The sequence below is a fragment of the Scleropages formosus genome, chromosome 1, assembly GCF_900964775.1.
Source record: "Scleropages formosus chromosome 1, fSclFor1.1, whole genome shotgun sequence".
NCBI classification, from domain to species: domain Eukaryota; kingdom Metazoa; phylum Chordata; class Actinopteri; order Osteoglossiformes; family Osteoglossidae; genus Scleropages; species Scleropages formosus.
Genome location: NC_041806.1, coordinates 3,754,309 through 3,766,901, shown reverse-complemented (window position 1 = coordinate 3,766,901; position 12,593 = coordinate 3,754,309). Strand labels below are relative to the sequence as shown.

At 48.5% G+C, this 12,593-nt stretch overlaps 1 protein-coding gene across 1 annotated transcript in view; it reads left to right on the top strand.

The window, feature by feature from the left end:
- kif19 (kinesin family member 19) overlaps positions 1-12,593 on the top strand; it is a 42,744-nt gene that overhangs the window by 19,909 nt on the left and 10,242 nt on the right. Inside the window, exons 3-7 of the mRNA XM_029255360.1 lie at positions 3,343-3,453; positions 3,691-3,778; positions 7,827-7,963; positions 10,485-10,610; positions 10,774-10,968. Of these exons, the coding sequence (XP_029111193.1) occupies positions 3,343-3,453; positions 3,691-3,778; positions 7,827-7,963; positions 10,485-10,610; positions 10,774-10,968 (657 nt within the window). The remainder of the gene's footprint in view (positions 1-3,342; positions 3,454-3,690; positions 3,779-7,826; positions 7,964-10,484; positions 10,611-10,773; positions 10,969-12,593) is intronic.

Sequence of the window (12,593 nt, the reverse complement as noted above, 5' to 3'; positions counted from 1 at the left end):
TTTACCATTATACGTCTGAATATTACTCTAATTCAGGATGAGTGCAAAATGCCAGGTGGAAAGCTTTTCCAGGTTATTTATCTCATAATTGTATTTTTTCATGTACATATTACGTGTCAGTGGGGGGCACAGTGGCGCAGCGAGTTTGGCCAGGTCCTGCTCTCCGGTGGGTCTGGGGTTTGAATCTTGCTTGGGGTGCCTTGCAACGGCCTGGCGTCCTATCCTGGGTGTGTGTCCCCCCCGCTTCAGCCTTACGCCGTGTGTTGCCGGGTTAGGCTCCGGCTCCCCTTGACCCCGCATGGGACAAGCGATTTCAGAAAATGTGTGTGTGTGTGTGTGTGTGTGTGTGTGTGTGTGTGTGTGTGTGTTACTTGTCAAAATATTGCTTATTGCAGAGCACACAAGACCTGCATTTATGTGTCCGGCCAATAGGTGGCAGTAAAGAGTCCCCACAGGGTAGAAGGGCAGGGGGCTGTGTGTGTGTGTGTGTGTGTGTGTGTGTACACACAGTATATTTAACATATTAAAATAAATGGCTCACTTTTTAGTGTGTATTTATGTGGTAGAATGTGTTTCTTACCTGTGAGTGCAGTGTGCTCCTTAACGTCCAGAACTGGGTCTGGTCACTGCAGAGCCGGTTTTGCCACCGTGAGCAAACCACAGAGAGGGTCCCACTGCTGTCCCCCGGGGTTTGACCTCTAGAGCCAAGCTGAACTTAAGGCCCAGTCCCACCGGCCACAATTGAGGTGCCAGAACTGAAGGGTTCAGAGTTGGGCAGGATTAGTAGCTCCATTTGTCCAGAGCCACGGTCCACAGGCTGCACACGGTGCCCACCGGTCTTTTCGGCCTAATTGATTTTGTGCCACATGCCGTCGAGAGGAGTTTCGAGAGACGGCTGGCAGGGCATGAATATTTAACACCTCGCCCCATGACTCTGTAGCGCCGAGCCAGGATTCGCTGCGCTTGGCTAGTGAGGGCGAGCGGCACGCTCTCAAGCACGCGTGGAAAGGTCATCCCGCCAAACACGCTGTGATGCGGAACGCCAGAACCCGGCACCGCCGACCGGGCCCAGGGAGCGGGAAATTCGCTTTCTGTTCCTCCTGTCGCCGGTCACCAAATGCCAGGCCATCTGGTGCTTAATTTGGCTCTCGCCCCATTTTTTGAGGACCATCCCTATGTGAGGAGTGCAGCCTGCTGCAATTTCCATCCCTGACCCTGACCGTGATTCTAACCCCAACCTTAACCCTAACCCTGACTGTGACTCTAACCCTGACCGTGACTGTAAACCTAACCCTAACCCCTGACCCTCAGCGTGACTAGAAACCTAACCCTAACTCTTACCCTAACCCTAACCCCAGTTCCTGCTAAAGGAGCAGTCGTCGATTCTTTGTTGGCCCTCAAGGTGAGTTCCATTGGTGTTCCAGCAGATTTGTACGTAGCTCTTGGACAGATCTTGGACAACTGCTGTGCCCCTTGTGTCATCAGGTTCAACCTAAACTGAACCTACCACCTATCCTGCAACCTATAAGTCGAGCTCCTTGGCTTCTTCTCCAGTAGGTCCCACCGTGTTCCCGTAACAATGATCCGCTCCGGCCTCTTCCCCTGACCTCACACCTGGGGCGTCCCGTGAGTGCGCGGTGCTCAGGAAAGCGAGTCGAGGACCACGTCCTGTGTGGTCGACAGCATCCTGGCCGTGTCGGTCACAGCTGAAAGGGTTACCTGTCCACATGTAGAGCCTGTGGGAACTGGGCCTCGTTTGGGTTTCCTCATGCTTTTGCCCAGAGCACCCTATAGGTCCCGCTGATCATCTACCATGTGTGAGTGGTCCACATGCCCACGTGCATCCAACCCCTTCTGGAAGCTTCTAACCCTGATCGCACAGCTACGCAATGGAAGCTGCACATATCACACCAGCCCTCATAAACACAAGAGCGCTACAAGATCTTTCTGGCAGGTATCCAGCGCCACTACTCCTCCACGTACACACCTGAACGCCCCCCGATCCCTCGAGGCGAGGCGTAACCCAACCAGCAAAGGCGACAGATGGAAAAGCTGAAGGCAGCCACCCCCCACCACCCCGGGGACATCAACGTCACCGGTTTTCCAGGAGTCACTGATCCCCGAGGGCACCTTGCTGGCTAACGTCCGTCTCCCACCACCGCACACGCTCCCGGGGACGAGGCAGCCCGGGTCTTTTGTATCGCCATCGAGATGTATGCTTTCGCTTCTCATATCCCTTACAGTGATACCCTGAGATCCAAACAGTGATACCCTGAGATCCACCCATTTGGATTCCGAGGGTTCGGCTTTACCAGGAGTTTCATTGAACACCCTCAACTTTGGCTTACGAGCCACGTCCTGGCATTTATGAAGGTCGGGTTCGGATTTCGTGCCTCCTGACAGCTGAGCGGCGCGAGACCAGAGCCACCATGCGCTCTTCTTTTCAGTCATAGTTTCTCGTGCTGCAGTAAGTTCTCACCCTCCATCAGCCCCCGTTTACCAGTTTCACCTGTCTCAACCTCAGCGATCGCGGTCCTGTCTGGACCGTCCAAACCGCGTCCGCCGAGCGTCAGTTCACCTGCATCGTTTTCATTGATTTCTATTGTCTCCGCTCTTCTGTTTTTTTACTGAAGATTTAATTAACGCATAAGCGCCGAGCATCACGTGTCTGGATGTTTTGCGCGTGAGCCTTTGTTAAGCGGACGGTGCGCAACGGTTCGAAAGAGCTGAACGACCACAGGTACGCAGACATGTAGTAATAATGTAATTAATGAAGGGAACCTACCCTGTTATGTTGTATTGTGATGACTGACATTAACTATTGAACTGTGTCCATTTTAATGGGATTTTGTGATACTTCAATTATAAATCAGTGTCAGTTTTAGGGTTCAGGAATTTTGAAATTAGATAATCGGAGTAGATATTTTTTAAAACAGACTAATGGCGACGATATCCCTGAGTTATGAGAATTCACTTTATTTAGGCGTCTTCAGGAATAAATTACCTTCGTAAGACGAGGGAAGACTGTACATTATTGTAAGGTGGGTGTGGACTGTATTATCTTTCAAAGTATTTTTTTTTTTTTTAATTTCTTGTGGCTAATTCTGAGTTTTTTACAAAACCAACCAGGCAGCAAATCAGAGGATGTTGGGATTATTAAGGTTTTTATTGATTATAGAGTCATGACGTCAGAGTTATGAACAAAATAAGATACAAACAGACTTTAGGTCCCAGTGATGTTTGTAAGCTGAGGAGCCAGAGTATATTGATAATTGTATGTATTTTTTCTCTCACCAGAGTATGTCCCTCTTTTCCTCTCTCCATCTTCTCTCTTACGTTCAGATGGTCGTTCTCATGGATCCCATGGAGGATCCCGACGACGTCCTCCGAGCCAACCGGTCTCGGGAGAAGACGTATATGTTCGATGTGGCGTTCGACTGCTCCGCCACCCAGGTGAGCCGCTCCAACCAAGTCCCGAGTCTCACCTCCTTCAAACACAAGATCGTCACCCATGATGTAACCTGTTCTAGCTGTTGCATCACGATGAAACTCCCGTGTCACACTCAGGCTGCAATTATTGTAATTATCACATCGGTATTTCATTTTTCGTTGACCTATTTAGCAGATGCTTTTATCTAAATATTCCCCATGGTACTGCTGTCCCGTGACATTTCTGTTACCGTTCCGCAGGAGGAGGTGTATCGCGCCACCACCAAAGGCCTGATCGAAGGCCTCATCTCCGGTTTCAATGCCACGGTGTTTGCCTATGGGCCCACAGGTGGGGAGCCATGGGTCGCACTCCGCCATCACTGTGCCCTCACTGCTGTTCAGGCTGTATAGTCACATTCACATTCATTTAATTTACGTTCGTTGACCTACAAGTGGGGGGGGGGCGGCGGTGCCACAGCAGGTTTGACCAGGTCCTGCTCTGGGGTGGGTGTGGGGTTCGAGTCCCACTTGGGGTGCCTTGCGACAGACTGGCATCCCGTCCTGGGTGTGTCCCCTCCCCCTCCAGCCTTACACCCTGTCTTGCTGGGTTAGGCTCCAGCTCCCCGCGACCCCGTATGGAACAAGCGGTTCAGACAATGTGTGTGTGTGTGTGTGTGTGTGTGTGTGTGTGTGTGTGTGTGTGTGTGTGTGTGAGAAAGATAGAGAAGTGCATACACTCAAGTAAATTGAAGTGCGACGTGTGTGTGAACAGCAAAGTTTCAGCGGGAGGTATGCGTGGTCATTGCAAGTGTCGGCTCAAACCGTGTGCTCCGCACGATGCTGCGAAGTGTGCGATCGCTCACCGAAGGTGTGCGCGGGCTGGCCGGGCACACGGGTCATCGTCAGTCCCGCTCGCGTGGTCCACAGGGTTACGCTCCTTGCCATCGGGAGCAGCTGCATCGCCTGTATGCTTTATGACACTGTGGGCAAACAGATGTTCCGCCGCAGCTCCGGTCGCCATGACGACGCCCACACACTCCTCTGCGTCACCGTGTTTTTGCTCTGCGATCGGTCCTCATCCACGCTGAACCCCGACTGAATCATCTTCGACGCCACCGAGCGCTCATGCAGTTTGTGAAATTTTCAGCAACGGAGGCTCATATTTCAGTTTTTTAAGCACCGCACTTGAGAGTACGAGTCCCTCAGCTGGGGTCTGGCCGTGCGACCTTTTTGGAACCTGCTCACTTTTGGGTCTTTAATCACTGCTGCACGTTTAAGGCGGTGCTAGAAATGCTTCGGATAATTTTTTGTTTTCGTAATAGGAGTAGCTAAAAATAGGAGTCAAAATACCTTTACGCTCATCGCCAGTTATTTGGTCTCCCGATATCTGGTTTTTCACATGTCCGGGAAGCAATTTTTCACACCGATTACTGTCAATAGGTCTGGTTATCACTAATCTGGACCACGACAGTCGGTCCGATGCGTTAACTGAGACCATTTGAAAATCGCACCAAGATGTTGTGTGGGAAAGACTATGAGATGCAGTGCATTGTGGGAACAATGTACCCACGCTCTCAGGTGCAGTCTGGCCCTCCACAGCCTGCCTTGTGCACTCATGGTTTTATGTTTCCGCCCTCTGTTTGCTGACATTATGACTTAATTTTTCTAATTTTTCATCTGAGTGTCACATATAGCTTTCATTATCCTCAAGCCAATGCACGTACACCGTCACAGTTAGTTTATTTTATGAAATTGTCTCTCTTTTTTTTACATTTATTTCATATACCTGATCCTTCGTAAAACTTCCAAAAAAGCACACCACTACTCTGTAGGTACGGTAAACTTAAAAAAATAGTATCCTCCAAATAACAAATCTGTAATATACAGCAGAAGAAAAATCGAAACATAAAATATAATGAAATTAAACAAATTTATTGGTCTTTTGCATAGAGGCCCATGTTTGCTACTACAACCCTCTGACTCCGAAAAGGTCACCAAAGAAATTAAATTATTTTGTTCATATTTTTTAAACTAATTTTTAAAAATTAGTTAAAAAAATTGCTACTTTTTTTTTTTATTTTGGACATCATTTCGGGTGATTTTGGGATGGTCTCCAGATGAATTGGAATTTTTTTTCCGAAAGAACTAATGCCATAAGTAATTTAATTTTCATGTTTTTCAGTTTGCTGTCATTTTTATGGTATGAATTCGGACCCGGTAATGGGTGATAAAGCATTGAAATTTGTAATAAATTTAGTTACGCCACTTATAACAACTTAACTCCCCTCATCGAGACACATCCGGTTTTTTGTTTCGTGGGCCGAAGGGCTGGAAAAGTTGCACTCCGCTTCACACTGATTTCACCAGGGTCCTGCTGAGGCTCTCAGCGCCCCAATTTGAACAAAACTTAAAGGTTGTTTGCGGTAATCCGGGTGGATGCGGGGTAAATATTACAAGCAGAGTGGGCGGGTCGAATTAATCTGGGATCATCCTCCCTCTTTCTAAACCAAATGTAATCCTCGCTCATCTCTAATTAAAGGTCCGCGTTAATGTTGTCATCATTCGAACCGCACACCTTAAAGCCTTCAGAATTTTGTTATCTCATTAGCACATTTTTGGCAGAACGGCAAAAAATATGGTGCGGCTTGAAAAGTGCGCGAAGCCCTCATGTCCCTTAGTTTGACCACAGAACGGTTATTCATTGAGAATCAGTGTCTGCCATGTGATGCAATAAGTGTGTAACGACCAATTCCGTGTGTTGCTTTAGAGGAAATCGTGTGTGTCGAAGTAGCGCAAGTGCAAAAATAAGCGAACCCCAAGTTGCACTGGTTAAACCAAGTAGGTAAGTAGGATCAGGTGTGTAAATCGTGGTAATTTATTAATTTTCTGTTTATTTCAAGATGTAATATTTACATTTGACAAGTTTATTTGAACGTTTTGTACAATAATGGCTACATATTAATATTACATGATTTCCAGCAGCGCTGTACATGGCCTCCACCCTGTACCGGTAAACGGCTGATAAGATTCTTAAGGACCCCAACCATCCTGCTAATTCACTTTTCCGCCTGCCGCGGTCTGGCAGACGCTATCGTAGTCTGACGGCCAGAACTGAGAGGCTCAAGAGGAGCTTCTTCCCTCAGGCCACCAGACTCCTCAACATGGACGCATCCCGTACTTTAAGGACTCGGGTGGCATAATGTTATTCGTTCATCAGTGCTGCACGTTGCGCTTTATTATTGCATATTGCATATTCAATACCTTGCACATTTTTTGTTCTCTAAATCTTAATTTTAGTTTTTTACATTTTAGCTTTAATTCAGTCCGCTGTATGTTTTCTTCTTTAATTTAACTTTAATTATATTCTCCAGTCTTTTTAAAATATTTTTCTCTTTTAAATATATTGTCTCGTTCGCACAGTCTACAGAGCTCACTACAGTAACACTTCACTGCAGGTTGTATGTGTGTATGAGTGTGTACGTGACAAATAAAATCTCGAATCTAAACAAGACTGAAGATTGCTGAGACCCAGTGCTGCCACGTGTGTGTGAGACGCAGTGATGAAAACAACAGGTTCAGTGCTACTGCAATATTGCGTCTGCTTTTCACTACTTTCTTATGAATATTACATTCGCTTCTTAATGTCCTGCTGACCCACCTCTTCTCACAGCACCTGGAGGTTGGGTTTTACCTAACTTTGTCATTTCTTTGTGAGGCCTTCACTTCATGTTGTCAGATGTGTTTCAGGGGAATTAGCTTGTGTGTGTGTGTGTGTGTGTTACACCGGTCTGCTGTATACATGTGTGAATGATTGTAGGGAGTTTACTCTAGTGTATACTGTATATCACTGTAAGTCACCTTGGATAAAGGTGCGAAATAATCAGAATCAGAACGAGCTTCATCGCCAAGTATGTTCACACATACAAGGAATTTGTCTTGGTGACAGAAACTTCCACAGCACAGACAGAATGACAGTGACAAGACACAGATGAGAAGATAGAATATGTGAATAAAGGATAAAAAATATAGAAAAATATAGAAAAATATAAAGCACGCAATATACAAAAAATAGTCATTGGACATTATATGTATGTGCAGGTATGTTCTATACAAATGCAAGGGAGTGTGAGTAAGACATATGATGTGATAAATAGATATAATTATAAATAGCGTTGTGTATTGCACTGATTTACTCTCGATATCTAAATGACAGTAATTAATCATTGGACGTCACTTTGGAGAAAACAGTCTGCTAAATACGTCCATTTGCTGCATATGAAGGTAGTGCTGCATGTTTGACATCTTACCGAATAAGTGAAAAAGGTGTTTTCTGCTCTGTGTGTGTGTGTGTGTGTGTGTGTGTGTGTGTGTGTGTGTGTGTGTGTGTGTGCCTGAAGGTTGCGGAAAAACCTACACAATGCTGGGCACGGACACGGAGCCCGGTATCTACGTGCGAACTCTCAATGACCTGTTCCGCGCCATCGAGGAGACCAGCGATGACATGCAGTACAGCGTCTCCATGTCGTACCTGGAGGTGAGTCCTGGTACCTCACCGCTTTACCGCCTCTGTCATTGCAGTGTCTCAGCTGTAGGGGGCGTGCTTTTGGCATCTTTGGAATGTCGTTCTTCTCTTTTTCTCATATCCGATTTCCTGTTTTCGGCGCTTATTGTGTCTTTATGGGTGTCAAACCCCACACTCTTATGAGTTTCTGGTATTTTACATCAGTTTATCCCACGCTTATCTCCAAACTAGTTTACACTGCTGCGCTATTTACTCTCATTTATCCATTTTTACAGCTGGGTAATTTTTACTGTAACATTCAGGGTAAGTACTTTGATCAAGAGTGCTACAGCAGGAAATGGGATTCGAACCTGGGTCCTTTGAGGGCAACGTGTCAGCGGTAATGGTGAAACGGTTCCTCATTGGTCCATTTCATCACAGCCCCAGTCGTGACACGGCTCCCTATTGGTCTGTTCCAATACCCCCCTGTTGTGAGACGACTACCCGTTGGTCCATTCCATCGCATCACCCATCATCAGAAGGCTCCCCATTGGTCCTTTCCATCGCGCCCCCCATAGTGAGACAACTCCCCATTGGTCCGTTCCATCATGGTGCCCCTCGTGAGGCGGCTCCTCATTGGTCCGTTCCGTCACGGCGCCCATTGTGAGATGGCTCCTCATTGGTCCGTTCCATCACGGCACCCATCGTGAGACGGCTCCTCATTGGTCCATTCCAATACGCCCCCTATCGTGAGGCAACTCCCCATAGGTCCATTCCATTGCATCCCCCATCGTGAGAAGGCTCCCCATTGGTCCGTTCCATCACGGTGCCCCTCGTGAGACGGCTCCTCATTGGCCCGTTCCATCACGGCGCTCATCGTGAAACTGCTCCTCATTGGTCCTTTCCATCGCGCCCCCCCCATAGTGAGACAACTCCCCATTTGTCCGTTCCATCATGGTGCCCCTCGTGAGGCGGCTCCTCATTGGTCCGTCCCGTCACGGCGCCCATTGTGAGACGGTTCCTCATTGGCCCGTTCCATCACGGCGCCCATCCTGAGACGGCTCTCCGTTAGTCCGTTCCGTCACGGTGCCCCTCGTGAGACGGCTCCTCATTGGTCCGTTCCATCACGGCGCCCATCGTGAGACGGCTCCTCATTGGTCCATTCCAATACGCCCCCTATCGTGAGGCAACTCCCCATAGGTCCATTCCATTGCATCCCCCATCGTGAGAAGGCTCCCCATTGGTCCGTTCCATCACGGTGCCTCTCGTGAGATGGCTCCTCATTGGTCCGTTTCATCGCAGCCCATGTCGTGAAAAAACCCACAGAGTGCCGCTGCGGACGCCTGTAGCATTTGCACTCGCAGCAAAGGTTTTCTGCATCGGCAAACAAGAGTGCCACTCACCCACAATAGCCTCCCCCAGTGATCGCAGCCTCGTCGAGTGCTGAGCACACACGCGGGTCATGGGGGGCGGAGCCTAGGGCTTTAAACGGCGGTCGCTTGTGTCAACAAGCTCGGTTTTGCACCCAGAGATTTTTCATCGTAACCCCCCGGCCTCCCACTCGCCATCCAGCGTGAGCTACACAGATATCGTTAACATGCCTGGGGCTCGGGGAAATTACACAAATATGGCAAAATACCATGGTACCATCGTGATTTTCCGAAAGCGACAGTTAGCACAGAAATCATGGCAGAGGAAGAGCGTGTTCCTCCTCATCGTATATGTTGCCCAAGTTGGTTGGTGTGTCCAGTGTCACTGGGAGGGGAGGCAGGGGGTGAGAACTGGCAGCAGAGCACACAGTGAGATATGATTGACAGGTCTTTATTATAGTTACTTATAGGGTCCGGAACTGGAACATGGGGAATAACAATAAGGCGTAGAATATAGACTGCGGGGCCCAGTGGTCGCTCTGTCTTTACAGAACCGTAAACACTACCCAGGTCCTTCCAGGGCACTGTCCTTGTTGCCGGGAAGCAGTGTTGCTGTGGAGGTTGTGGGTTTAAATCCTTGTCCGAGTCACGGCACCATAAACCCAGGCGTGTCACCAGACAGCAGGAATTCAGGGTCAGGGGCGTCTTGAAAGGCGGGTGCGATGGTCCCGTTCGGTGCGTTGGGACAACACCCGGTACAGTGTGAGGTCAATTTGTGTTTTATTTCCCTGCTTTTGGGCACATCTGGTGCCTGTCTTTTTTCAGGTTGGCCTCTATTCCACACACACATCATCGCTATGGTCCGATTTGCTTGACCCAACCCATCCTGTCCATAATAGAACTTGGTTCCGTATCCATTCGGTTAGTACCTTCATCAGGATTACTACAGGTGGAGGTGGGATTCAAACCCATAACCTTCTGAATGTGAGCTAACAGCTCTATCTACTGCACCACCTACTGCCCCCGGGTCAACTTGATCCTAAATCAGTGCACTCAGCTCCAGCTCTGATTGAACCCCATTCTACCCTTTACTGCTAACATTCTCTCTACCCTTAACTTACCCATACAGTAAATTACCACAAACTCAGCGGGAATTTACCGGGACTCCTTGGTGTGGTTCTCAGATTTACAATGAGATGATCAGGGACCTGCTGAACCCCTCCTCGGGATTCCTCGACCTCCGCGAAGACTCCAAGGGCGAGATCCAGGTGGCGGGCATCACCGAAGTGTCCACCATCAACGCCCAAGAGGTAAGGGTTGTGAGTTTAAATCCTGATCCGAGTGACGGCACAGTAAACCTAGGCGTGACATCGCGGGATCATACACACGCACATCTCTCTCTCTCTCTCTCTCTCTCTCTCTCTCTCTCTCTCTCTCTCTCTCTCCCTCTGTCTCCGTCTCATCGTCCTCTAGATCATGGAGCTTCTGATGAAGGGCAACAAGCAGCGAACTCAGGAGCCCACAGCAGCCAACCAGACGTCGTCGCGCTCCCACGCCGTGCTGCAGGTGGCCGTGCGCCAACAGAGCCGCTGCCCCGACGTGCTGCAGGAGGTCCGATTTGCCCGTCTCTTCATGATTGACCTGGCCGGGTCTGAGCGTGCCGCGCAGGTATGTGCTTCTGCCGTTTGCGGTGTCTTACTGTCCCGGTAAACCCCCGGTGTACGCGAGCGGGTCAGGTTGGATCCCTTCCCCAAGCCTCTGCTGTGTATGTTGGCTTCGACCGCAGATGATTCCGTTCCACTAAACACGAAGTTGCTGCGGTTTAAATCCAGAAATATATGCAAGCTGACTATCTTTTAGAAATAATTCACCAAATTATTCCGTTCTGCCTCATTTATTAACAAGCTTTCATGTTACGTGGCTTTACTCCCGATACTCTGGTTTCCTCCCACCACTTTGTAGACATGTGTTTCCGATGGACTGGTGACACTAAGCTGCGCTTAGTGCGTGAATGGGTGTGTGTGTGACTGCCTAGTGATGGACTGGCATCCTGTCCAGGGTGCGCCTTTTCTAGACTACGGTCTTTGGCGCCACACGGCAACAATCATTCTGGCACCCCTTAGACCTCTGTCTATAAGTTCATAAAGGTACATATACATATACACGATTAAAAACTATTTTTATTTGATACACATACATGCAGATGATGAAGAACGCAAAATAACATTTGAATGTGTAAATAATCTGATTATTTGTGATAACGCTTTTGTGACACAGATTTATACTTTAACGACTGAAAAATTGGCAAAAATAAATTTTCTTTCTTAGAAAACTGCTTCTTTATTATTAATTTATTAACTTCTTCCAAAGATACAAAGAATTTTTTGATTAAAAAAAAATTTTAAAATTTTTAAAAAAGGATTTTTTTTTTTTTGTTTCTGGGCGGTACGGTGGCTGTCTCACAGCGCCTGGGTGGTGCGAGAGGATGTGGGTTCGATTCCCACTCAGTCTGTGTGGAGTATATGTTTATCCTTCGGATGCTCTGGTTTCCTCCCACAGTCCAAAGACATGCTGTTCAGGTTCACCCATAGTGTGTGTGTGTGTTCCACTGATGTTTGGATGAGTGACCCAGTGTAAGGAGTGTATCTAGCAGTGTAAGTCACCGCGGTGAATAAGGTGTGTGGGCTGATAACACTGCATCGAGTTTGTTGGAAGTTGCTTTGGAGAAAAGTGTCTGATAAATAAATAAATGTAGGTGATTGCCTGCGCTTGACTATGAACGCGGCGCCGGCTGTGCGTTGGGACATTAATCTTGTGCTTCGTGTTTTTTGAGTGTTATGTCTTATTCAGGCATGTGGATCACGGCAAGGTGTCCATCTTTCTAACTGATGGGACAGTGTTTTGCGTGCGGTGCGTGGCGTGCAGAGCGAAGACGGTCTGACACCAGCCGCAGGCCGATTCCATCCTGCTCAGTCCGCTTGCCGACTTGGGTTTCCGCACCAGAATGTCAAACGGCAGGCGGCTCTGCGGCCCATGAAAGATTGATCGCGGCGGAGCGGCTCCGGATCAGGATTGCTCGGCCCACGTTGGACGGCTGAGCGCCGCCGACCCCTCGGTTGCGGACGACCTCGGGGCTTGTCCTCACCCAGTCGCCTTGACGGTCATCGTCCTTCTGAACCGCACTCTCTCCCTGAGCCGCCTTCGCGTTCCTTCTTGACGGTCATCGGCAGTTTATCTCAGATGTTTACCCTGTTATATCAGTTACAACAGCAGATGGCGCAGGATTAAGGAAT